The 26,361-nt window shown below is 38.5% G+C and overlaps 1 protein-coding gene across 12 annotated transcripts in view; it reads left to right on the top strand.

Moving 5' to 3' along the window:
- Nucleotides 1-26,361, top strand: part of DNM3 (dynamin 3) — a 643,632-nt gene that overhangs the window by 251,760 nt on the left and 365,511 nt on the right. For all 12 annotated transcript variants that reach the window (XM_061382632.1, XM_061382633.1, XM_061382635.1 and 9 more), the window contains exons 8-11: nt 1,729-1,864; nt 4,147-4,214; nt 7,928-8,066; nt 24,798-24,884. In XM_061382632.1, the coding sequence (XP_061238616.1) occupies nt 1,729-1,864; nt 4,147-4,214; nt 7,928-8,066; nt 24,798-24,884 (430 nt within the window). The remainder of the gene's footprint in view (nt 1-1,728; nt 1,865-4,146; nt 4,215-7,927; nt 8,067-24,797; nt 24,885-26,361) is intronic.

The raw sequence follows: 26,361 nt of genomic DNA on the forward strand, positions 1-26,361 counted from the left end.
ACTCACTTGAATGAGACCCTGAAGTATGGGAGGAGTTTGTCAGGTGGAAGAAGGAAGTCAAGAGAATAGTGTGAACTTCGCTACAACTTGTTCTAGTGGGCCAGGTGGCTGGGGTGTAGGGAATGGGAAAGGAGTAGCTAGAGGTGAATTTTCAGGTGTTTCCCAATGTTTCATACCTTTCCAGGTGTTTAAAATTAGATTAATATTAGCACATACATGAACATAGCTATATCCAGTTATATTCTAGATTTTTAGGCCTAAATATTTGAAGTTCCTTTTACTTCATCCATAATTTTAATGAAAGAGAATAAAAGATTAAGATTTTAGGTGGTTTGAATTTTTTCTCAATATAGTAGATTTTGGATTTAAAAATAGTTTCAGTGTGTCAGAATTGAGACTTTCTAAACCTACTAGTCATAAATACAACTAGTCATTTTTTCTGTATAACATATTTTTTTGCTTTGTTTTTTACCAACTGTCTTGAGGTAATCCATTCCTTCATTGAATTTGCTGAGTACCTCTCATATGCCAAGCAGGGGATAATAAATCATATGCATGGTCCATGCCCTTAGGAGAGAGACTGATAGATGAGTGATGGTGATGCCGTCTGCTACATGCTCTGCTGAAAATATGCTGAGGAAGCTGAGAAGGGGTCCTTCATCTGGGTGGCAGTGAGTGGTGGTGGTAGATAGAGTTGTGGATCATGGAAAGCTTCCTGAAAAAACTAATGCTTAAATTGAGTCTTGAAGGACAGATGATAACTAGCCAGACAAAGAAGCATAAGGCAGAGCAGAAAGGAAAATGAGTGTAAAAGCACAGAGACATGTTACTCATGGGGACCTCCAAATAGCTTCTTTTTAGTTGGTTTGGAAGGTGAGTGGGGATGAGTAGTAAGAGATGAGGCATCCAGGGCCAGACCCTGGAGAATCTTAGGTGATGGGGTCAGGAGCTTTCATTTTATTAAATTTTAGGGAGTCATTGAAAAACAAGGCTAGAGTTAGTTGCAGAGGGGCAAGGGTGGAGGGCCAGAAATTTGCATTGTTCTGGCAGAATGAGGTCTGCGATGCTGAGGTCAGGGAAGAGAGTAGCTCATAAAGTATGAGAGTACTCTGCTGGAGCAGTTGGAACACCAGGTGATAGTGATGTCACAGGAGTCCTGGCTCATGTTACTATTTTATATGAAGTTTTATTGCTTAGATGATTTTTTAAAAATTTAATCGGAGGATAATTGCTTTACAATGTTATGTTGGTTTCTGCGTACAACAACGTGAAATAGCCCTAAGTATATACATATGCTCTCTCTCTCTTGAACCTCCTTCCACCCCACCCTATATCCCACCCCTCTAGGTTGTCACAGAGTGCTGGGCTGGGCTCCCTGTGTTATACAGCAGCCTCCTACTAGCTATCAATTTTACACGTGGTAGTGTATTTCTAATTTAAGTATTTTAAAATGCCGTTTTATAGTTGCAGCTAAATGGCAGAATGTTTATTTAATGATGCAGATATTTAAAGTATATATTTTAAATTAGATGTCTGAAATAAATCTTGATAATGTGTATTTCATATAGTTACATTTTGAGCACTGACTAGAGTGCATTGTTAATTCTGCCAGTAGGTGCCACTAAGAACACCAGGAAAAGGGTTCTGAGGAATAACCATAGCAAATTCAGATAAAAAATGCGAAGCCTTGTAACTTTAACTTGAATTTATTTCTCTTTTGCAATACAGGATGGTTCAACAATTTGCTGTGGATTTTGAGAAGAGAATTGAAGGGTCAGGGGATCAAGTAGACACCCTGGAGCTCTCAGGGGGTGCTAAAATCAATCGTATATTCCATGAACGCTTTCCTTTTGAGATAGTAAAGGTTTGTACCAAATGTTATTCTTTCCTTTTGTTTTATTTCATTTCTATTTTCTGTTCTACATAACTGTTCATAAAATGTTATATGAATGGTATGGGACTAAGATAATTCTTTAAACAAAAACCTTCTTACTCAGGTAGTGAAATTCAGGAGGGAAGTTATTTTCTTACTGATGGTTCTTATTTTATTTAATGGAATCTAATGATATTTCAATAATTCAACAACTACTAACAGGTTCCTGTGATGCTTATTTGTTGTCTAATTTATTTACAAATGTTTCTTGAGCATCTACTGTGTACCAGTGATCTTAGGTGCCAGGGATCAAGACAGAGATACTATCGGGTGACAAAAGACAGAAAATTGACAAATAGACAAAGTAAAAAAAAAAAAAATCTAGTATTATTACATGATGAAATATGAGAGAGAATGGGATTAGATTAGCCACTTTTGATGGAATGTTCAGGCAAGGTCTCTCTGACTATGGGGCCCTTAAAGCATGACCAGAATGGCATGAAGAGGTCAGCTATAAGGATCTGAAGGAAGAAGGTTGTTTAAGGCAAGATGCCAAGGACAAGGCCCTAAAGCAAGCACCTGTGTAGCAGGTGAGGAACAACTGAGGCTGGTGCAGAGCTGTGAAGGGGAGGGGGCAGAAAATGAATTCAGATAAAGGAAGTGCCCAGTTTATGCAGAGCTTTATAGGTTGTGATAAAGTGCTTACATTTAACAATGGGAAGTCCAGGGAGAGTTTTAAGAAAAAGTGTGACCTGATTTGGTTGGTGATTTTAAAAGACCACTGTCTGGTTGGATTATAAAGGAGCAAAAGTGAATTGAAGGAGACAAGATGGGTTAAACAGTAGGGCCGAAGCAGGGGTGAATCCACTTTGTTGGGGACCTGAAGCCTATACAATTTGGGGACCCCTCTTGAAGAATGCAAAATTATAAACACACAGGCACAGGGTCTTGTAAGGAATTTATGCAAGAGAGAAGTTCTGAAACTTAAACTTCTTTAGCTTTATAGTAGAAATGCCTCAACAGAGAGGCTTGAAAGAAGTGGATGGATTCATGATTTTGAAGAAAGGATTAATGGGGCTTGGATTGTTATGGGAAATGCAAAAAAGAGAAGATTCAAGATGACTCCCAAGATTTTGACTTGCACAACTGAGCAAATGTTAGTGTCCATCAGATGAGGAAACTGAGAAAAAGTTCAGTGTGGAGGTATGAACCAAGAGTTTTGTTTCAGAGATGTTAAGTTTGAAATGCCCCATAGGCAGCGAGGTAGTTTTAGGGACTGTGTTACCTGTCTCACATACAGAGGCATGTACTTATGTCTTGGTGTGGGAGGCAGATGGGTAAATAGACAGTTTCATTAATATGTGTTAAGAAAAGTGATAAACTTCAGCACAGGGTGCTATGGAAACACAGTCCACAGAAACGAATCCCAGCCTGACTGTGTAAGGGAGCTTGGCTTCTGAGCTAAGAAGGTTGAGCAGCTAGTTAAGCAGGAATAGGTAGGGTGGGGTTGAGGAAGAGATTTTTCCAGACAGAAAGGGAGGAGTGGTAAAGGCTGAGGTGTAGAACTAAAGCAGTTCATTGTTCTATGGCATAAAGTGTGAGGGGGGCAGGAAATGGACAGGCAATGAGGTTGGAGAGGCCAAATCTCAAAAGTTAGGGGCTGACCCAAATGTTCTCTTGATATCCCTTTCAGGTCTAAGCTCTATGACACTTTGATCCTACTTTCAATAAATTTAAGGTACCTAGAACTTCTGGGAAAATTTTAATACAGTACTCTATCCTGTGTAGGATTGGCAAAATATTATTAATTTCCTCTTTTAAATGAATTTTGAACTCAGGTGCTTAACATGGCCAGGGAGAAGAGACAGCCATTGTTAATTCTCAACACAGCTGGACTACTGTTGTACATCAGGTGACACCTATGTATGCATTTGTCTGTGAAGACATTTACTACATTCAGCAAAAGAGTGAAGAATTATATATTTCAAATGAATGGCCAGATTTATGTACAGAAGACATCCTTTATGTGCAGCACTCCTTATCTATAAAAGAGTTAAAATCTGCTGCACTAAAACTCCCAGAAATCCCTAACATTCTGTGTTGCCTTGAACTTTATATAAACAGATGTCTTGACCATCTGGATTTAGGTTAGGAAAGACATGAGTATCCATTTATTAATAATGGAGTAAAGTTGTTCTCATTTTTAAATATTCAACAATATTATTATTCAGAGGAATTGAGTGTCATAACTGTGGCTCATTTTGCTTCCACAGATGGAGTTCAATGAGAAAGAATTGCGAAGAGAAATAAGCTATGCAATCAAAAACATACATGGTATCAGGCAAGTGCTTCACGTTTTCCTTGTCTTCAGTTCAAGCTAATAAAAAAATTAGTGTTTATAAATGGCTAGTGAAGTAGCCTTTTCATAATCTGAGCAGAGTAGAATGTAGAGGTGGGAGTAAGAAATAAGAAATAGGAAATTCTTGTTTGAGTTCAATGATAATTTCTAGTATTGTCATATTGTCTTTTTCCACTGAAAAATCAAAAACCCTGTCTGCACTCACAGCACCATGCTCTTGACAATTGGGCATTTACTGATGAACAAGACCTTGTTCTCCAGAGCTGTATATTTCAGAGGCAAAGGCCAGACTTGCTCATAAGTGATCATCACTTACACCAAGACTAGATGGATTAATTTTGACTGGATTTATGGAGCAAGATTGGGGAAGATTAATGAAGGTGGTTATTTTAGAGTCAAATAAACTTGCCTGTTTTGAAAACAAGAATGATTTCAACAAGGAAAGGTGTCTTTGTGTATAAATGTGAATATGTGTGTATATGGGGTAGATGGCGATGCAAAGAGATGTAAGAGGCGATTGTTGAGGCTGGAGGAGATGAGAAGGGGCTTAGAGTGGAGGAAGTAGTGTGAGCAAAGGCACGGAGGTGGCCAAGAGTAGCACGTGTTCATGGAGCAGGGAGCCCTGCATTTGGACTGGAGTTAGAAATACAGAAGGAGAGCAGAGAGGTGGTTGGGAGGAGAACTTGTGCCTGAATTCCCCCTCATATAAAGTGGGATTATCCTCATCTATTTTTATTAAAGAACTGGGATAAGAAAATAAATGAATTTAAAGCACATTTTGTGAGTTCGTGTTTAGAGGGCTAAATTCAATGTAATGGAGCATATGCTAAATTGATTCAAGGTCAGAAGACTTAGGTTGCCTACTTCATGATGATCTTACATGAAGGAGGGGGTCCCCAGTCTATCGGTTGATTGTGTCCCAGATTCTGCCTCAGGGCCAGCTTGAGACTATTTGAGGAACAGAAACTGAGAGAGCAAAACTTGACACTGAGTGTGACCTTGATGGGTGATTTTCCAAAGGAGTTATGACATTTGAATTTATCCTTATGAAATTTGGAAGGTCTACTCTGCTGCTGCTGCTGCTAAGTCACTTCAGTCGTGTCTGACTCTGTGCGACCCCATAGACGGCAGCCCACCAGGCTCCCCTGTCCCTGGGATTCTCCAGGCAAGACGGGGTAAATATGTAAATATGCATTCATAAAGTGAAAAGGAGAGAACATCTCTAACCACATCCAGTGTGTTTTTCTTAACCATCAACAGGATTTCTAAGTTCCCTATTAATTCTCTTCCCTCTCCCTCAACCTCAGAAGACATTTGGTATAGAAACTCTGTCTTTCTCTTTAGCTGAACAGAGCTAGTATTCACACGTATTAGTCTGATAAATGCAATAGAACCAAATTATGTTTTGGGAGAGGGATCAAAAAAGTATTTTTGCTTAACTAAATACAGTGTTTTTATTTGACTTTTAAAAGTTTTTACTGATTACGTTTTTATTGAATGTAACTGCAAAAATTCAGGATTCAGGATTATAGATTTCTGATTTACATGTCCACCAACAGAAGAGATTGACTGTTACTATTATGCTGGAGTTAATTTGCCTATAAGCTGGTTGGTGACTCAGTGGTAAAGAGTCCACCTGCAATGCAGGAGCTGCGGGTTTGATCCCTGGGTGGGGAACATCCCTGGAGAATGAAACAGTAACCCACTCCAGTATTCTTGCCTGGAGATTTGCATGGACAGGAGCCTGGCAGGCTACAGTCCATGGGATTGCAAGAGTTGGACACGATTTAGCAACTAAAATGCATGCACACACACACAAAATGATAAGAAGTGCACAATGTCCTGAGTATAACACATGCTAATAGTGCAATTATTTAGGCTTTTAAATATACTTAATTTAAAATGTTTTGTTCTCAACTGATTCTATTAGATATTTGAATAATAGAAACCACCTTTGCTCAGTGAGGATTTGATGGTCCTTCTTTGTTCTGCTAACACTGAATGCCAGTGATGAGCAAGGGATCCCTCCTTGTGGGGAAAACAAAGATAAATGCTCTAATGACTCTTCTTACTAGGATAGTCCTAGGACCAAAATATGTGCTCAGATCACTGTAGTGCAAAATAAGATGCTGGGGTTCAGAGAAGGAAGACCAAGTCAGTGGCAGGACTGTAGAAAGCGAGCTGTGGGAAGTGGTTGCTTTGATCTGGCCTTTGAAGCACAGGTGGGATTTGGACAGGCTGAAATTGTGGGAAAAGTGAAATGAACATCTTAGATGAAGGAAAAGGCATAAAATATTAGCATGAATATGTTTGTGGAAAGGCAAATGGTCTGGTTTGGCTGAAACCTCATGTGCATGAGAGGAAGGAGGAAAAGAACCACAAGGAAGATTAGCGACAGACAGGGGAACAGTTTTAACGTCAGACTAAACAACGTGTAGTCTGGAGAAGTAGTTTGGAGAAGGAAATGGCAACCCACTCCAGTATTCTTGCCTGGAGAATCCCATGGATGGAGGAGCCTGGTGGGCTACAGTCCACGGGGTCACAAAGAGTTGGACATGACTGAGCGACTTCACTTTCACTTCAAACAACGTGTATTGTATTCTGTATCCAAAGTGGAGAAGTTACAGTTAACAGTATAGTATGACTGCTACTGCTGCTGCTGCTGCTGCTGCTGCTAAGTCGTTTCATGGAGGAGGGCACAAAGTGCTAAGCAAATAAGAGACATAGAATGAGGCTGCTAAAAGGAAAGTGTAGAGGAAACTCTCCAAAGAGATACCATAAAATTGAGTGTTGAAGGAAGAGAGGGTAATCAAATAAGGGGAAGGGAGGAAAGTCTAGGATGGGGAGATCAGCCACCAGTGTCTGGAGCCTGCATATCTGTGGGCATAGTGTTTGTCAGGGTTCAAGATCCCTTTTACAGTAGATTTTTTCCATTGTCCTTTTGTTTAGATGTGAGTAATAATTTTTCATTTTTTGTGAAACACACACACACATGCATATACCTGCTTTCCTGAGCTTCTGCACAGCGTTAGAAAAGCTCTGTTGTGACACCAGTTTGAATTGATTCCAGCCAGATGAAAAAGATTCTTGTTACTTTGGTTATCATTTGTTATTTTTGTAAATTCACAATTTAGGCATTCAGGGTCCTAAAAAGCTAGTTCCACTTAACTGTCTTTTTTTTTTTTTTCTCCAGCACCCCAGGATCTCAAACTGGGAACCTCTGAACTTAGTATAATACAGCTCTCCAGGAAAGAATATGTTATATAGTTTAGGAATGCTACTGTTTCAGTGTTCAAAATATGAAGATCATTTCCTACTCCATGAAGGACAAGAAAGGATTGTTTTTGGAATACTTTAGAAACAGAAATGTACATTTAGGACACCACTTCTATTGTAGCATTCCTTTGTCCTGCTGTGAAAGAGTGAGATGAGACAAATGACAGTTAAATATTGAAGGTCACATTATGGGCCTTGAAAACATTTGGGAAACTGTTTTTAGGTAGTGTTAATCATCTATAGAATGTATTAAAGATATTACAAATGATGCTGTGAATAGAATTAATCACTGTGTACTTTTTAAATGAGGATTTTTCATGCTTAGTTTAAGTATCATGCCAATTAAAACATTGTTAAAAGAGTACTGATTATCATTCAATTTAAAATATCTAACATGCTGTTTTCTTTCTTATATCCAGGACAGGGTTGTTTACTCCAGACATGGCATTTGAGGCAATAGTCAAAAAACAAATTGTAAAGCTGAAGGGGCCTTCCTTGAAGAGTGTAGATCTGGTAATACAAGAATTAATAAACACTGTCAAGAAGTGTACCAAAAAGGTAAGTTTGGATTATGTAACTTTCCAACCCGGCTACATGTCTCTCTTTCACTGACCCTCCACTTTGTTACGAAGGTTTTGTGTTTGTTCAAGGGGAAGGATTGTAAAAACTATTAAGTGGGAATCGCTTTCATGATAGTTGGGTCTCACCCCATTTCAAATAGCGTTGTTGTCTTAATCAGGTAAACACACTTTAGAATAATCAAGTGAATGCCCTAAACCAATTTTTCCTGTGGTACATGGTTGGGACTCATTGTTAGGGCAAGGGAACCAGTGGAATTGTATATATCAAAAGGTAATTCTTCTAAGTTTTAAATGAATTCCACTGGAACCTGGATGTCTGGGAAGAGGGCATTTTGGTGTAGTAGTTTAACTGGATCTTAGGGCCTGGGCCTAAGGATTTGAATCTAGATTCAAATCCTGGTTCTGCTGTTTACTTGCTGTGTGACCTTGAGCATCATACTTAATCCTTATATTTTTGTCAATTTCTCTGTGAAATGGGATGATGATGATAATAGTTATAATATAACCTCAGAGAAGATTAAACAAGATGATGTCAGAAACCCAAGGCACACTTAACACATTGATTAAACATAGTAAGTGCTCAGTAAATGGTGGCTAATCTATAAATGGCCATTTTTCTTAGCACCCAATATTCTCCTCCTTGTAATATTTATTGATGGAGAATAATAGGTAAGAGACTTCCCAATCTGGGGCCTCTTCACTGAGGAACATGGAGGAATTGTGTGGGACATGAAAAGGACACCCCAAATTGAAAAATGTAAGAAGGAAATCATTGATCATGTTAGGATAAGGTAGGCCTAGCCCTATGAGTGTTGATATTGTTACTTCATTTCTTGAAAGTGTATTTACTTCTGATTTTGTTGGTTTTGTTACCCTTCCCTTTCTGTATGGTTACAGAAAGTAATGTTCCAGTGAGTAATGTTCCTAAAAAACCAGTGGGAAGAATGAGAGAATGAGTATGAGTATTGGTTCCTAGTTAACTGGTGGAAAACTCAGTAGAAAAGATATAAGTAGTGAAAGAGGCTAAACTTAGGAATTTGCAATTGTCAATGCTAAAAGAACAGGAGTTCAGTGGAACTAGCATGGGGCCCAGAAGTGTCTCTGGAGCTTCAGAGCACTTCTCTAGTTTTCTTACTATTCTTCTACCTTGTTCCTTAATGTTGTTTTCTCTTCTTTAAAATGGGAAAAGCCATAGGCGTTAAGGGACCGAGGAAAAAGTAAATGGGGAACAACAAAACAGTCTTTATGTCAGCTCTTCATGCCAGCTCTTTGTTTGGAAACTTGAAGCCATTTAATAATACTTCATATCCCTGATATCCTTGCCTTTACCCCAAAATGCGGTCAGTCTTGTCACTTGTGCAGTATTGGTCTCCTCTTAACTGGCTTGTTGAAGTAACTGGTACCGTGTTCTCTCTTTAACCCCATGGGTTGCAGCATGCAGATGTCTTCTTCAGCCAAGAGTTTCTCTTTAGGTTGCCCGTGCTTTCCTGCTCTCACCAGTAAGACTGTCTTCTTTCCAATGGCCAGTTGTGCTGTTCGTCCTCAAATTTGTTTAGCCAGCTGTCCTTCTCATTTGAATAAATTGATCAAATGCAAGAAAGACTTTTTTTTTTTTTCCATAAAAACTCAGCTTTGGAATGACTTAAAGTTTAGCTACAAAAGCTCTGCTTTGGACTAGGTATAGGTAGAACAAGGTTAAAAGGATGTGGAAGGACTTATAAAAACCTAGATGGGCTCTGTCTGCATTCAGATTATTTCCCAAGTGTCTTTAGGTTTCCTGTCCACTTTGAAGAAAGCAAAACTGGAAATCATAGACAGAGGATGTGGTTTATGTAAGACAGAGGACACATAACTCCAATCAGCAGATCCATATGCAGAGAACAGGCCTTGGCCTTACATCAAAAGATTGGCACATGTGTGTACATTTATGTTTTAAGTTATATAAAGTGTTTATGGTATGTATGAATCTTTTTTTTTTTTTTTAATCTTTTCCCATTGTATCCAACTCACTGGAAAACCAATAGTCCCGATGGCATGGGATGAGACGGCTTGTTCTTTGACACTTTTTGGCTTTTATTCTTTGCTTTCCACCCTTTGAACCTCCCTTTTCATTAAGCTCTCTAGATCAGGCGTGGTTGTATATTTATACTGTCTTCTCAAAACATTTTATTTGTTGCCTTAAGTAAAGCCTAGCTTTCTTCCTGAGATTCTTGTTTACCCTTCGGCTCCCTTTGTTGAAGGATACTTATTGGCCAAAACTCAAAGAATCTAAAGGCCAGGATCAGGTATGACATGGCCTACTTCTCCCTTTGTGGCTTCCAAACATTATTCCTTCACCTTCCTGTAACAAGTCTTCCTTCAAGGCCCAGGTGTTACCAGCTCTGCCAACCTTTTCCCTTCTCTTCATTGTCACCATCAAGTAAGTCCTGGTCACTCCCTTGCATTCATCAAGATATTTAGAACTTGGCTTGCATTTTTCCTCTCCATCCTAAACTCACCTTCGGCTCAGATGACTTCAGCAGAGATCATGTTCAACACCCAGTAGCTGCTGTTCTTAGAGACCTATGATTCCAGTAATCCTCCATTCATTCCACCCTAGCATCCCACTCCTGTGACCTCTTTCTGTCCTTGTCATGGTGGACAAATGTTCTACCAATAGATTCTTCAGAAATCTCAAATTCTAAATCTAGGGTTTTCAAAACACTGATTACTCTCTTTTTGGCTTTCAATTAGTTGGAAAATTAGTAGAAAACCTTAAAGGAGAATTGAAATTTAGGATCCACCTTGCTGCAGATAAATCTAGTTTGGAAAGCATAGCTGGGATTTGCTGCTGCAGTGGGAGCCTTCTCTTCTGGGGGTAAACCTCAGAGCCCACAGCGGGGGAGAGACATGTGCACCCAGAGACTGCACAGCATATTTCAGCTAACCTCACACCTATGGGCCTCTCCAGCAAGGGCCAGTTTAAGCAGTGACACAGTGCACCTGCCCCATGCAGCAGAGAGCTGTGGGCTGACACAACTCAGGTGCTCACAGGTGGAGAAAATGACAAGGGCATCTCCCATAATTCTTTCTCAAGAGGGAAGAAATGTTGGTGGGTTTCTACTTTATGAGTGAGGTGTGAAGGGTGCTGAGGAGTAGGAAGAGGGGTTCTTTTCTACACCTAAAATTATGCCTCAGGCTCCCACCCTTTCAGTTAGTTCTCTCACTCCTTTACTCTCCCTAAAAGCAGTCTTTAAGTTCAAAGAGACCTTCAGACCTCTGGCTTCTGTTTTTTTTTTTTTTTGTTTTTTTTTTAAGCTACCTGTCTCCTGATTTTACTGTATTTCCTGACCACTGTATCAGTCTACATTCAATCAGGAGAGAGAAACCACACAGCAATTTGAACAGGAAACAGTTACTATAAAAAAGTATGAACTGTAACAGGGGCTTAAAGTAGTGAGGAATTGGCTAGTAAGAAGATAAGAGAGGACTTCCCTGGTGGTCCAGTGGTTAAGAATCTGCCTGACAATGCAGGGGACATGGGTTCGATCCCCAGTCTGGGAAGATTCCACATGCTGTGGGGCATCTAAGCCCACAACTACTGAAGCCCATGTGCCTAGAGACTGTGCTCCACAGAGAAGCTATTGAAATAGGAAGCCTGTGCACCATAAAAGAGTAGTCCCCACTCACCACCACTAGAGAAAGCCTGCACACAGCAAAGAAGACCTAGTGCAACAACCAAAAATAAATTAAGTAATTAATTTTCAAAAAAGAAGTTAAAAGAATGACTGAAGATAGGAGTAGAAGCTATAAGGAGCAGTTACTAAGGTGCTACCTTTAGGGGAACACCCAGGAAAGAGGGACCCTGCCCAGAGCTAAGACTGGGACTTCTTGAAGAGGACCTAGATGTGGCAGAAAAGTAGTGTTATGCTGCAGAATTTGCTGGAAATCTGCCCTCTGGAACATGCTGGGAAGGAAAAGGTAACCATGGGGAGGATTCTCCCTGGAGACACTTATGCAAACTGTTCAAGGTGAGGGCAGCTCTACCGGGGGGCTGTGACTGCCTTGTACTGAAGTGGGCTGCTTCAGCCTGTCTTTTCCTCCAGCAGTGTCTCTCCAGGCTCTGACTTTCCTGATAAAACCTCTCATGGGGCCAGTGAGCAATGAAAAAATACTTTAAGGGCCCAGGATTATTTTCACAGAGAGGGCAAGAAGCATGAATTTGGAGCTGAGAGGCAATACATTAAGAAGCAGTGCATTTACCTTTTGGGCTTCCCTGGTGGCTCAGGATGGTAAAGAATCCGCCTGCCATGTGGGAGACCTGGGTTTGATCCCTGGGTTGGGAAGATCCCCTGGAGGAGGACATGGCAACCCACTCCAGTATTCTTGCCTGGAGAATTCCTATGGACAGAGGAGCCTGGTGGGCTACAGTCCACGGGGTCGCAAAGAGTCAGACACGACTGAGTGACTAAGCACACATTAATTCCTTTTGGATTAACTTTGCCATCTGTTGAAACACTAAGGGTGGTCAAATTTATTTGTCTTTTATTTCCCTTTCCCCCAGGTTGGTGATGAGCTTGAAGGTAGTTGTGTATCTGTGTGGATTAGTGCCACATAATATAGCCATTGTCTTCAGCATTTCATTTGTTAGTGACTTGCCGTGTTTGCCACAATAGTGATGTTAAACTTTTAGCACTCTTTTTAAGATATTTTGCTTATCACTTTCAATAATGATTTCACAGAGAAAATAGAGGCTATACATGGGAACATTAATTTCTTGCCCCCAAACCTATGTGTATTCCCAATCATGCCTCTTCTTCCTCTCCTTTTCTCTGTCATGGTGATAATCCTGACCAAGGCTGGGTTTCTACTTGTACTCTCACCTCCTTAAGGAACTTACTCTTTGGATTTCTTGGTTTCCTGAATCATCACCCTCTTCATCACATTTAAAAATAAGTCAATGTGTAAATATATTTATGTCTCTTCTGACTTATAAGTAACAAAAACCTGTCTTCTGCTCTATTACTGTCCTTTTTTCATGGCCAACATTCTTGGTAAAAAAAAAAAAAAAAAGTAGTTTATGCTTCTATATCTTTCTATCTCCATTTAACTCCTTAGCCCTCTGAAGTTTGGCTTCAACCCACCATTCTATTGGAATAGTTATGACAAAAGTTAACCAGAGACTCGATTACCAAATTGAATGGGCACTCTTATTTTCAGTTGTATTCTACTCTTTTTTTGAAGATGACACCTCTCTTGGATTCTCTTTCATGTTTCTCATGATTCTTCCTCCATCTCCTTCAAGACTTTATCCACTTTTGCCTGCCTCTAACCACCAGGGTCCCCAGAATTTGCTTCTGGTTTTCTTCTCTTCTCTTTTCCTTTCTACAGATGATATCTCCCATACTTCAGCTACCACTTAAAACATTGTTGATTCCCAAAGTTATACTGCTGGTTCAAGCTTCTTAACCAAAATGGTCTACTCTACAGTCTACTGCAACTGCCTCCTCTTCTTACTTAATGTCCTAAACAGGTCCCCCCACCCAAATAAATAAATAAATAAATTACTCCAGTGACCTCCTAACTGATCTTATTACTTCTAATCTGGTCATCTTCAAATTCATCCTCCTCACTGTTGTGAAAATGGCCTTTCTAAAACATGCACAAACAAAACACCAAAAAAGATCTCAGAACAACTAAAAAAATATATGTGCACATATTTTTTGCCTGTTCCTTCAAAATTATTTAATGGCTCCTTATATCTTAAGAAAATTCAAATCATTTATGGTTGTTTTTAGTTTCACCATTTGATCCCCGAATACTTCTCCAGCTACATCTGTTGTCACTTTTTGCTTGCTTCAGCCATTCTAAGTGATCTTTTTTTATTCACAAAAATTTTTCCTGCCTTTAATATTTGCATATATGATTTTGTTTGTTTAGAAAGTGTCCTTAAGATACAGCTCAATCATCATTTTTCCTGAAAAGCTTCTGTGAACCCTTTCTTGGTCTCCATCTTCACTCCCTTCTTAGTGCTCTAATTGTCACCGTGTGTTTACTTCTGTCATAGCAATTATGATACTGCATTGCAATTAGGAATTTATTTGTTTAGGTGAATGCCTCCTGTTGCTGATGATAAGCTCCTTTTAAAAAGAGCTGTCTTTTGTCTTCTTATCCTTGACACCTAATACAATGATTAACCATACATAAGAGATATTCTATGAATTATTATTAATAATTTAGATATTCTAAAGTTATCCTGATGCTAAAGAAATCTGTACTTGGTTTAAAAAGAATATTTTATTCTGGGTTAACTAAAATATTCTTTAAAAAAACTTTTTTTTAAAGTCACTTTTAAAAAAAATTAAAAGTCACATTAAAAAAAATTTTATTTTATATTGGAGTATAGTTGATTAAAAATGTGTTAGTTTCAGGTGTACAGCAAAGTGATTGAGTTATACATATACATGTATCTATTCTTTTTCAAATTATTATCCCATTTTGGTTATTACAGAACTTTGAGCAGAGTTCCCTGTGGTATACAATAGGTCCTTGTTGATTATCTATTTTAAATCAGTCAGTTCAGTTCAGTCGCTCAGTTGTGTCTGACTCTTTGCAATCCCATGAATGGCAGCACGCCAGGCCTCCCTGTCCATCACCAACTCCCGGAGCCTACTCAAACTCATGTCCATCGAGTCAGTGATGCCATCCCGCCATCTCATCCTCTGTCATCCCCTTCTCCTCCTGCCCCCAATCTGTCCCAGCATCAGAGTCTTTTCCAATGAGTCAACTCTTCTCATGAGATGGCCAAAGTATTGGAGTTTCAGCTTTAGCATCATTCCCTCCAAAGAACACCCAGGGCTGATCTCCTTCAGAATGGACTGGTTGGATCTCCTTGCAGTCCAAGGGACTCTCAAGAGTCTTCTCCAACACCACAGTTCAAAAGCATCAATTCTTCAGTGCTCAGCTTTCTTCACAGTCCAACTCTCACATCCATACATGACCACAGGAAAAACCATAGCCTTGACTAGATGGACCTTTGTTGGCAAAGTGATGTCTCTGCTTTTTAATATGCTATCTAGGTTGGTCATAGCAGTGTGTAAATGTTGATCCTAAACTCCCAATCTATCCCTCCCCCCATTCTTGTTCCCAGATCTTGGATCATCTTCACTATCATTATTCTGAATTCTTTTTGCTATCTCCACTTCACTTAGTTGTTCTTCTGGGGTTTTATCTTGTTCCTTCATCTGGGACATATTCCTCTGCTGTCTCATTTTGTATAACTTTCTGTGATTGTGGTTTCTGTTCCACAGGCTTCAAGATTTTAGTTCTTCTTGCTTCTCCTGTCTGCTCTCTGGTGGATGAGGCTATCTAAGAGGTTTGTGCAGGCTTCCTGCCAATTGTGACTGGTTTCTGCCCGCTGGTGGGTGGAACTGTGTCTTTTCCCTCTGGTGGGCAGGGCTGTGCTCAGGAAGACTTTAAGTAGCCTGTCTTCAGATAAGTGGGGTCTGTGTTCCTGCCTGGTAGATAATTTGGCCTGAGGCATCCTGGCACTGGAGCCTACAGGCCATTGAGCAGGGCCAGGTCTTAGGGAGGAAATGGTGGCTTCCTGGAGGGCTCACATCAATGAGTACTCACCAGAACTGCTTCTGCCAGTGTCTTTATCCCTACAGTGAGCCAAACCCCCTTCATCTCCAGTACTAGCAGGAAGGTCTGGCCCATTCTCTTAAAAGGTCACTGCTTTTTCTCTGGCTCCTGGTGCACACTTGTGTGTACCCTCTAAGAGTGAAGTTTATGTTTCTTCCAGTCCTATGGAACCCCTGTGATCCAACCCTGTTTGCCTTCAAAGCCACATTCTCTGGGGCCTCCTCTTGTTGCCAGATCTCCAGCCTGGGAATCCTGATGTGGGCCTCAGGACTTTCACTCCTGTGGGAGAACTTTTGTAGTGTAATTATTTTCCAGTTTATGTGTCGCCTACCTGGTGGGTCTGGGATTTGATTTTATCATGATTGTGCCCTTCTACCATCTCCTGTGGCTTCTTTGTCTTTGGATGTAGGGTATCTTTTTGACAGGTTCCAGCATTCTTTCTTTTTTTGGTGAATGGTTGTTCAGCAGTTAGTTGTGATTTTGGTGTTTTTATAATAAGGAGTAAGTGCATGTCTTTCTACTTTGCCATCTTGCAACCTTTAGCTAACCCTTTTAAAATGATAAAAATCTGGACAGGCTTTCTTTCAATCTATTCTTTTCCTTACTCCTTGATTTAATGTTCTTGATTTTTGGCCTTATTTTGTCTACCTTAAACTTTTTTTACTTTGAAACTGGTCTAATTAAAGTCATTTGTAAAGCAAAATAATCCTAATTAAAGTTGAGTATGCCACACCTTAATTTACTTGACCCTTTTTGAGCACAACCCATAAATAAATGACCATATAATTTATTGGCCAACATAGGACGTTTTTGAGATTGAAAGGGGAACTGTCAGTACTTCCACTTGAATAATATGAGTAAACCAAGACTGCTCCAGGCAATCTGAAATGTATAGTTACTCTCACTGTATTGTGGATATATATATATTCTGTAAGATGGTATGGAAAAACCCAAACAAACTTTTTGGCCAACCCATTACACATACATGCATATATATTTATAATCTTAAAACAGTGTTTTCATTTACAATTCCTCATGTTGAATTTCTTATGTGTAAAATATTTAACTTTATTTTTCTTAAGCCACATAAATAAACATCATTGAAAAACATGGAATTTATGCATATTCACATAACAAAGCACAAAGCTAAACTGGGGGAGTGCAACTATTTCTTGGATATGTTCTCACTGTTGTCTCTGGGACACTGGAGGACAGGACAGGGACCTTTGAGTTTTATGAGCTATTTGGCTTCATTCCAGGGACATCTCAACTTTGGAATTTCTCTGGTGGGCATCATCTTTCAGCTGCTTTTCTCTACCTCCTCTTCTCCAGTGCATCATTGCAGGGTCTTGAGCTTCTTTGCAGGAAGCACTGAGAGGAACAGCTTGTTTTTTTTAACCACAGTTTAGCAACTGTGCCATTTATTGGCCTCTTGGGAAGCCGCATTCTTGGATCACCATCATACCAATTAATTGATTTTTTTTCCTCTGCTTAGAAAAAAGCTTTTCAAAGAAATAAAAAAGATATGCTAGCTGGTTATTAGAAATACTGGGAAATATTTTTCATTATAAAGTTCTGTGAGAAGAAATGCTGAGTTTTGTAGAATGTTAGGTAAGTAAATATCTGATTCTGAATACACATAACTAAGCGAGTGAATCCGAAGACCTAACGATGACTTTCAAGACCCTGCATGATCTTGCTCCTTTTCATTTCTAAACTCCTCCCATCTCCCTCCCCACAGTCCACTCCAGCTACACTGGTTTCCTTGTTTCTTCAACAGATCAAGGAGATGTGGTGGCAGGGCCTTTGCATTTCTCATTCCCAGTGTTGGAAATACTCTGCCTCAAGATTCCCGCATGGGTCACATCCTCACTTCTTTCAGGTCTCTGCTCAAATGCCATGTGCTCAGAGTCTTCTTCTGACTTTTCTACCTACAACTGCACATGCTTCCCTTTGAACACATACACACACTCATCTACTTAGCAAACTTCTTTGCAGCACATATGATCACATAAATTATACTATATACGTCTTTTGTTTTTGTTGTTGGACAGTAAAGGGACATGGAGCTTGGAAAGTAGAGTGTAAGCTCCCTGAAAGTAGGGACTTAGTTTGTTAAGCTCATCACTCTAGTAATAACCCCTACACACCAGGTTTTCAATAATAATTATGGAATCAATAATTGAATACAGACTCATGTCTCACTGACTTGGTAGGCAATTATCATTTTGGCTAAAGTAGTCACTTGAGTACCTTCCATGAAAGCTTGTAGGAGGAAGGAGAAGAGCTGCAAAACATCATGCTCAAATAGGATTTTTTTTTTAGGTCTCGGTGGATCTGCTCTGGTTTTCAATCTTTACATAAAGACTTAACATTTCACCTCTTCTAATGGTTGGCTGTCCAGTCAAACACTTGCTTTGCATACAGCCAGATGCCCATGTAATGGAGCACGGTGCTCAGATTTCAGATCAGGCTGTGCATTAAAATTTGAGTCATTTATTGAGTTTTATTCAAAATTCATTGGATCAGTGGTAAAGAATCCATCTGCCAATGCAGGAGAGATGGATTGGATCCTTGGGTCAGGAACATTCCCTGGAGGAGGAAATGGCAACCCACTCCATATTCTTGCCTGGAAAACCCCATGGACAGAGGAGCCTGGCGGGCTATAGTCCGTAGAGTTGGACACAACCTAGCGATTGAGCATGCATGCACATATGAAATTCAGTCCTGGGACTTGGCTAAAAGTCAAGAGATAGGAATCTCACCTTTTAATTTCACAATTCATTAAAAGACTCATGATCTTTGCAATTAATTCTTAATTTATAATTTACCCTGGCCCCTGCTTTTCCTCTTGCCTTCAGTATGATTTTTCTTGTTCCATTTTAACCAGTCAATAATGTCTATCAGAAATAAATGTGAAGTGATGATGAAAACCTGGTTATTGTCTTCAGATATTTTTTTGACCCAGCACTAACCCCACTCTGCAGTTCTATTCAGATGTTTTCTGAATAACTTAATGAGACAATGGCTCTTCTGACTATCTTTCAGCTTTCTTTCACTCAAGGCTGGACTTTTTGCTTCTATTCCTTTGTTACTGTTGTTTAGTTGCCAAGTTGTGTCCGACTCTTTTGTGACCTCATGGACTGTAGTCTGCCAGGCTCCTCTGTCCTTGGGATTTTCCAGGCAAGAATACTGGAGTGGGCTGCCAATTGCTTCTCCAGGGCATCTTTCCGACCCAGGGATCGAACCCTTGTCTCTTGCATTGGCCAGCAGATTCTTTACCACTGAGCCACAAGGGAAGCTCTTTTAACTCCTTAGCATCTGCTAAATAACACTAGCATTCTCTTCATTCCTTTGTTTAGAAGAAATGATAAGGTCAGAAACATGAAAGAGAACATACCAACTTACTACATATGTTCTTCTTTCACAGACCCCACCATTTCTTCCATTATTTGTAGAAAATACTTGAGGTTTGGGGTTTGCCCACTTGGAGAGAGAAGGAGGGCTAACAGCATTTCTTTCTGACTGCTTTACCCAAGGCCACCTGGATGGACTCTGGCCCTTTCCCTTTTTACCAGCTTTACTTAGATCTTCCTAGACTTCTCGTAAGTCCACCCCTAAAATATCAAATCATCAATAAATTTACCCTTGTGCAGTTTCTTGACCTGTTTGTACTACAGTTTCTCCTCATCTTTGATCACTTTTGTAAATGTGAATACTTCTGTTTTTCCTTTTTACATAACAAATGTGTTGTGCCCAAATAAGTATTCTCTCATCTCCTGAATAAAGCCAATATTATGCTACATACAAATTAAAAATCACTAAGGGTTTTGGGGGCAGATTTTAATTCACATAAATAGAATGAAACTATTGTAAGCTTTTATGAGCCTGGCAGGCTACATTCCATAGGATTGCAAAGAGTTGGACATGACTGAGCAACTAACACTTTTTCTCTTTCACTTTTCATAAGCAGTAAAATCATTATTGCTACTCAGTTTGTAGTACATGGCCAACACTGTATGATTTATAGCATTTTGATCAAAACAGAGCCCATAACTTTAGGTCAGCCAAATCAATCAACTCAGGTCATGCACATAAAAGAAATTTTATTCTATTTTTAGTTTATTTTCTCATTTATGTTTTGTATGCAACTGTGAACACATGGTTACCTAATAACCTGAGTCTTTGCTTAAGGCACTGAACTAGTTACTCTTGAAGGTATAGAAATCTTGCCTGACCTTGTATCTGATCCAGGAGAAACCTAATAGCATGGCTCTCATGATCTGATAAATCAATGGTTAATACACTTTATAAGCTTATGATTTATTTTTATTTATAGAAATGTCTTTCAAGTGATTTTTTTTTCTTCTAGGGAAAAATGTGGTCCATGATTAAAATTAAATTTTTACATTGATGTTTCATCAAAATAATTAAACATTATCCTAAATAATACTTAAAACATTGGATTTTATTAAAATATGTTTTTGTATATAAAAAATGATGGTACTATAATACTTTGTCTCAGAACATGTGAAGTTCTGCACATAATTAAAATTAAAATGAAAACAGAATTAAAATTTTCTCTTAGAATCATATATTTAAAATTTTGGTTCCTAAATACATATATGTTGTATTATTGCTCCATTGAATCTTCATTATTATTTAAAAATATGCAACATAATTTCAACATAAGCTATTTAGAAGCAATTTATCATTTAACAGTTGTTCAGCTTTGTCTGGAAGCTTTATTATCATTGTTTAAGCATCAAGTCTTCTGAGGCCTTCTCAGAGCAGATTTAGCCTCTAACTACTTTGTGTTTCTCCTTGCTTTTTCTGAGATCTTTCTCTTGTATGACAATTATCTGTACAATCAATCTGCCACTCAAAACTGTGTGGTTTTTAAGATCAGGTGCTTTGACATAAACTGAGCATAGAGCTGCCTTTTGCGTGTGCCCAGTAAATGTTTAAGTGAATGACTGTGAAATAAATTTAAGAATATAAAATCATTATATCCAATAGCAAAGCCTTAATTCCTTGATCCTGTATAAATCAGTTTGCAGAATATTTAAGTAATTAATAAAAGAATAAAAATCTAATGATGGTGATTTCTAGGTTAATATTATTTTGGAATACGTGATTAAAATTTTGACTGACAAATGTGTTCTTACAGTGGTAAGCTTTTATTTCAACATCCAGAGCAAAAGAGATTGAAAATTATAATGACAAACATTTGAGAAAACTGATTGCATCTTCAGTAAGAGATATTGAAGAGCAGTGAGGGATTGAAGTGAGTGATCAGTTGAGTATCTGTTGAAGCTAAGTAGAGTCAGGCAAACTGAGCAGTGAAAAGTGAAAGGGACCCTGTTAAATGAGCTAATGAGTGGCAGAAAGTCATTTCGAATGTCAGTAGGACATTTTTTTTGGCCTTCTTTCTGTATGTATCATGAAGAATCAGAACTGGACTATTACATTTGAGGGCCAGCAATTAAAGTCATCATTTTGATTTTTGTGCTCCTGAAGAGTTGGACATGACTGAGCGACTTCACTTTCACTTTTCACTTTCATGCATTGGAGAAGGAAATGGCAACCCACTCCAGTGTTCTTGCCTGGAGAATCCCAGGGACAGCAGAGCCTGGTGGGCTGCCATCTATGGGGTCGCACAGAGTCGGACACTACTGAAGTGACTTAGCAGCAGCAGCAACCTTTTTACACCCCTGCAGACCTTTTAAGATCAAGCAGTGAGAAACCATACTAACTTCATTACTGCCTTTCAGTAATGCCTAGATCTTTCACTGATTACTGTCTCCCTCAATATTTCTCCTTTGCCTCCATGAGGGCAGTTCTTCTACTGTGTTCTCTTTCCTTTTTGTTCCACTTAGAATTTAGACTCATTTACTTCCAGTTATCTCAGTTACTCAATTTAGACTTCCCTGTAGCTCAAACGGTAAAGAGTCTGCCTGCAATACAGGAGACCAGGGTTCTATCCCTCGGTTGGAAAGTTCCTCTGGTGAAGGGAATAGGAATCCACTCCAGTATTCTTGCCTGGAGAATTGCATGGACAGAGAAGCCTGGTGGGCTACAGTCCATGGGGTCACAAAGAGTTGGACATGACTGAGTAACTAACACACAGAACACATCTCAATTATATACATAAAAATATGGCTCTGGCGGGTTCCTTTCTTGGTGAAATTGAGCTTGGAAAGATCAGGAGACACACAAAAAACTCAGCCCTCTGCCAAGGGCAGTAGATTGGAGGGTTCTTAGTTGTTTCTACTTCATGAGATACTCTTGTCATTTTGGCCTTTCCTTGACATATGAGCATATGAGCCTGGGGTTATTTGTCTATCAAGTATTTAGTTTCTGAATAAATATTTATATTGCCACTCTTTGGTGTTTTAGAAATAATCTGCTATAATCCATTTTTCTAAATATTGTTATAGGCCTTCCATCCCTACTCAGTAGACCACTATTGCTTTTGCAGTCACTCATTTGCAGGAGTGTGGTTCTCTGTTAGTGTGGCTATCATCAAAACAAGTGTGCACTGTTAGCCTGGGATGATGTCTGAGTGAAGAGGAGGAGCAATTGCTCTGATGGTCTAGTGCAGACTACTGGTTAGTGCTGCATGTACCACCTAGGTTCTCGTTAGTCAAGGAGAAGGACAAACATTCATCAGCTATCCCTTCCATACTTAGAAACTTTTTATAGGTCACATAAAAAATAATTTGCAATGTTCTCAGAGTATAAAGGATGATACTATGAGATGAACTTGCCTCGAAGAATATTTCCAGAACTCAGAATGGAAGCTGCATTTGTATCTTGAAGTTATCCATGAAATAAGCCCTTAAATGAGCACATATCTCAGGATTCAGCTAGGAGTCTCAGTAAGGGGTAGTGGTTTCTGGTGATCTCATAAAAAGACACTAGGCTGTAAAATTTGAGTTGAACAGGCAGCCAGGTTTCTATGCTCTAATGATGTTTTATAAAAGTACCTTATGTTACTGTAGAAAAAATTGGAAAATGCAGAGATGTATGCAGAAAAAAATTAAAATTATGCCTAAGCCCATCATTCAAAGAGGTTGTTACTATTAATGTTTTGTAGTATTGATATTTGTGTAGATTCTTTTCTGTGCACAGACTCATTTATATGTGATTTGTGATCATGATGGTTCCACGAAGTAGTGCAGTTTGCTATCTTGCCAAGGCACTGGTGTACATCATGCATGCTGAAAAATCCATGTGCGCAGCGACACCAGTGACCATGGAGCAGTCACATTTCAGGGAGACCTAGCTTACAAGTTAGGGGAAATATTATGTGCTATAGTGTTTATTACTCAAGAATTTAGGAATTTTTATGGTCTTGGGCTATACCCTTGAAGGATATATGATGGCCTTTGACTGTGTGTGTGTATGTGTGTGTGTGTGTATGTGGGTTTATGTATACTTGTGTGTAATCAGATTATGTATTTAGTAGCCTGATTTTTTTTCCTTCATCCAATATCTATTTTAGATACTTTATCATGTTATTAGATATTATAAATTAGTATTAAAAATCAAATATTAGATATTATTTGGAATGGCTTATTACATCCCATTAGTAGACTTACCTTAATTTATTTAACGTCATTGGTTACCTAGGTGGTTTATAAAATTATGTTTATTTGTCTTATTGTTGCTTTTCCAAGTAATGCTATGATGAATTTCCTTATTATTTTAGAATCTCATGAAATAATTAGGCTGATGCCTGTATGTGTCTAAGATTGTTGATACATATTGCCAAATTGCTTAACAGAAAGATTATTCTCATTGACATCCCTTCAGCAAGTTTAAACTGTGCTAGTTTTAATATACCTTCACATGCATTGTCTTATAAAAATACTTATAGCAATTTGACAACATAATGGTTATTATCTCTCTTTGCATTACTATGTTTGTACAGTGTGATATTTCTCCCTACTTAATGACCATTAAATTTCTTTTTAAATTAAGTCATTTTTTTTTGCCTTTTTTTATGTAAGGTATTAGTGTTATCTTACTAATTTGCAAGTGCTTTTTAATATAAATGGAATTAAAGTTTGCTTGTCATAAGCCATGAGTTTGCCCACTTTTCTCTGAAGACTACACCCTTGCTCTCTGCGCTGAACTTCCTTTACTTCTTTGACCACTCATTGTCCCTGTCCTCCAGCACCTTATACACGTTCCTGTGCTTGGCAAGCTCCATTCTTCCCACAACCATTCCCACACAACTTTACCTGACTACATCCTCTTTTTAGATTAGGCTTCCTTGAACATCCTTGTATCATCCTTTTCTTCTTCCTCCTTACACTGAGAACAACTATAATTCATTCATTCACTTTTGCAAACTAAATTTTGGACAATTACCTGAATAATTTATATGGGATAAGTGATTGACATGTATTATTTTATAGTTTTGCCAAAAATATGTACATAAAAGCCCATATGTTAGGGGAGAATTTTAAAAAAAATGATCTCTCTGGTTCATGGAATGAATCATCCTCAAAGAGTTATGGACATGACCATGAACTCTAATGTCCTTGGGTTGGAATTCAGGACCCACTGATTTTGAACTGTATAGTCTTGGGCAAGTTATTTAACCTCTCTGGGCTTTGCTTTCCTCCTCTATAAAATGAGGTTAATAATCAGATCTATCTTTTATGACTATTGTGCATTTTTGAATGAGGTAATTCAAGCAGTGCTGGACCGTGGTAAGCACTCTATAAATGTTAGTCATTATCGTCCTTTTCATCCTCATTTCTGTCTTCTTCATCTTTGAACTTTATTAAGTGCTAACTCTGTATAGCAGAGTGCTGGATGCTATCTGGGTTTCTGTTTTCTTTGTAGGGAATTGCTCTGCTGGTTTTAAAGTGTTTTATCTCAGATAATATAGTTACTTCTGTTTGTAGTTTGTGAAATCTCTTCTGTCACTCTGCCATTCTTCTTTAGGCTATTTCACTTCTGCTTACAGAACGGTAATGCATGTCTTCTGGAATATAACATAACTTATCTGTTTCTTTTTTGGCAGTATAAATATTTGAGTATTAACACTGAGATCTGTTTCTCTTGATAGCTGGCAAACTTCCCCAGACTCTGTGAGGAAACGGAAAGGATTGTTGCTAACCACATTCGTGAGCGAGAAGGGAAGACAAAGGACCAGGTGAGGAGAGACCTTCCCTGGTGGGCAGGATCCTTGTGGGAAGTGGAAGGTCTCTCCAAGGTTGTTTGGTGGTCTCCAAGAGTTGGCGTATCCTTGAATGGAAAAAAAAAGAACTGAGAACACCACCACATATGTTTATTTTTATTTATGAATATTATACATGTGTTGCTATAATAACAGCTTATGTATATGTTAAAAATATAAACATATATAAAGACTTTAGAAAGATAACATTTAAAACACAGTAATAGGACTTCCATAATTTTTTCCTCAATGCTCTATGAATCATCATGTATACCCTAGGCATGTATTAATACACCCTCCACTTTGAAAACCACTAATCCAGAAACATACCAGATTTTTTCTTTGAGATAGGATGTCTTAACTTTTAATGGGCACAGATGGACACCAAAATATTCATAAATTCCTAAAACGTTTTGCAAAATGTTTAGTGCTTTTATTTATTTATTTTTTTGCTTGAAGAGACTGGATAAAGCTATTCATCAGCTTATCCATGGAACCTATGACTAAAAAAATAAAAATGTTTAAGGATATTTAAATTAGTTATAAAAATTTAAAATAATTATTTAAATATTTAAATAATTTAAAACATTAAGGATATAATGTTTTAAGCATTTCTGTTTTGTAACTATTTATACATATGGTTGGTAAAGAGTGACCTTGAAATTGTCTTTGAATCTTGGCTAGCTCTATGAATGAAAGATTATTTTCAGGTGAGGATAATTCATTAAAAAAGTACTACATGAAAATAATAGAAGCTTCTTAAATTTAGGTAAATGTTTTCTTAGTTACTTATAACATTTTATAAAGGGAAGCAAAAAGGTTTTCAGATGCTCTTCAATTCCAGGACACAGCTGCAAGTGTGACAGTGTGGAGAGGACACTGGCCTCTAGGCATGTGTTCACCAGAGAATAACATGTTCTTGAGCAAATCACTTCTTGGGACTGTTGTTTTCTCATGTATAATGTTGAAATGCTGGTCAATATGATCTCTGAAGTCCTCTGCAAGTTAGAATTCTGGGATTTTGTGGTTCTGGAGTGAGTTGGAAAGGAGGAGAGAAAGAACTGGATAAAAGGAGGAAGGCAGAATAGAAGAGAGAGGTAGACACAAACCATGGGGAGAGAGAGATATGCAACATGCCTAGATCAAAAGTTGAAGAAATAGGCTTTGTGACTTAGTGGAGATAAACAATTCAATATTAACTCATGAGTCAGTAAAAACTAGCCTGGGTCCTCAGGATATACGACCCTAGACCAGGAGTTCCCCTGCATACCTGATGTCACGCCTACTGTTGGACCGAGAAACAAATTCTGGTATCAGCTGTACTCCTGACCTTAAGTAAATAAGATAACCATTTTAATTTGTATTTATTCAATGCAATTCAAATGATAATACATTTTACTTAACTCTTAGGGATCCAATGTAAAAAAAAATACCAAGGAAAAAGTAGTACAAT

Source organism: Bos javanicus, chromosome 16 (genome assembly GCF_032452875.1).
Source record: "Bos javanicus breed banteng chromosome 16, ARS-OSU_banteng_1.0, whole genome shotgun sequence".
NCBI classification, from domain to species: Eukaryota; Metazoa; Chordata; class Mammalia; order Artiodactyla; family Bovidae; genus Bos; species Bos javanicus.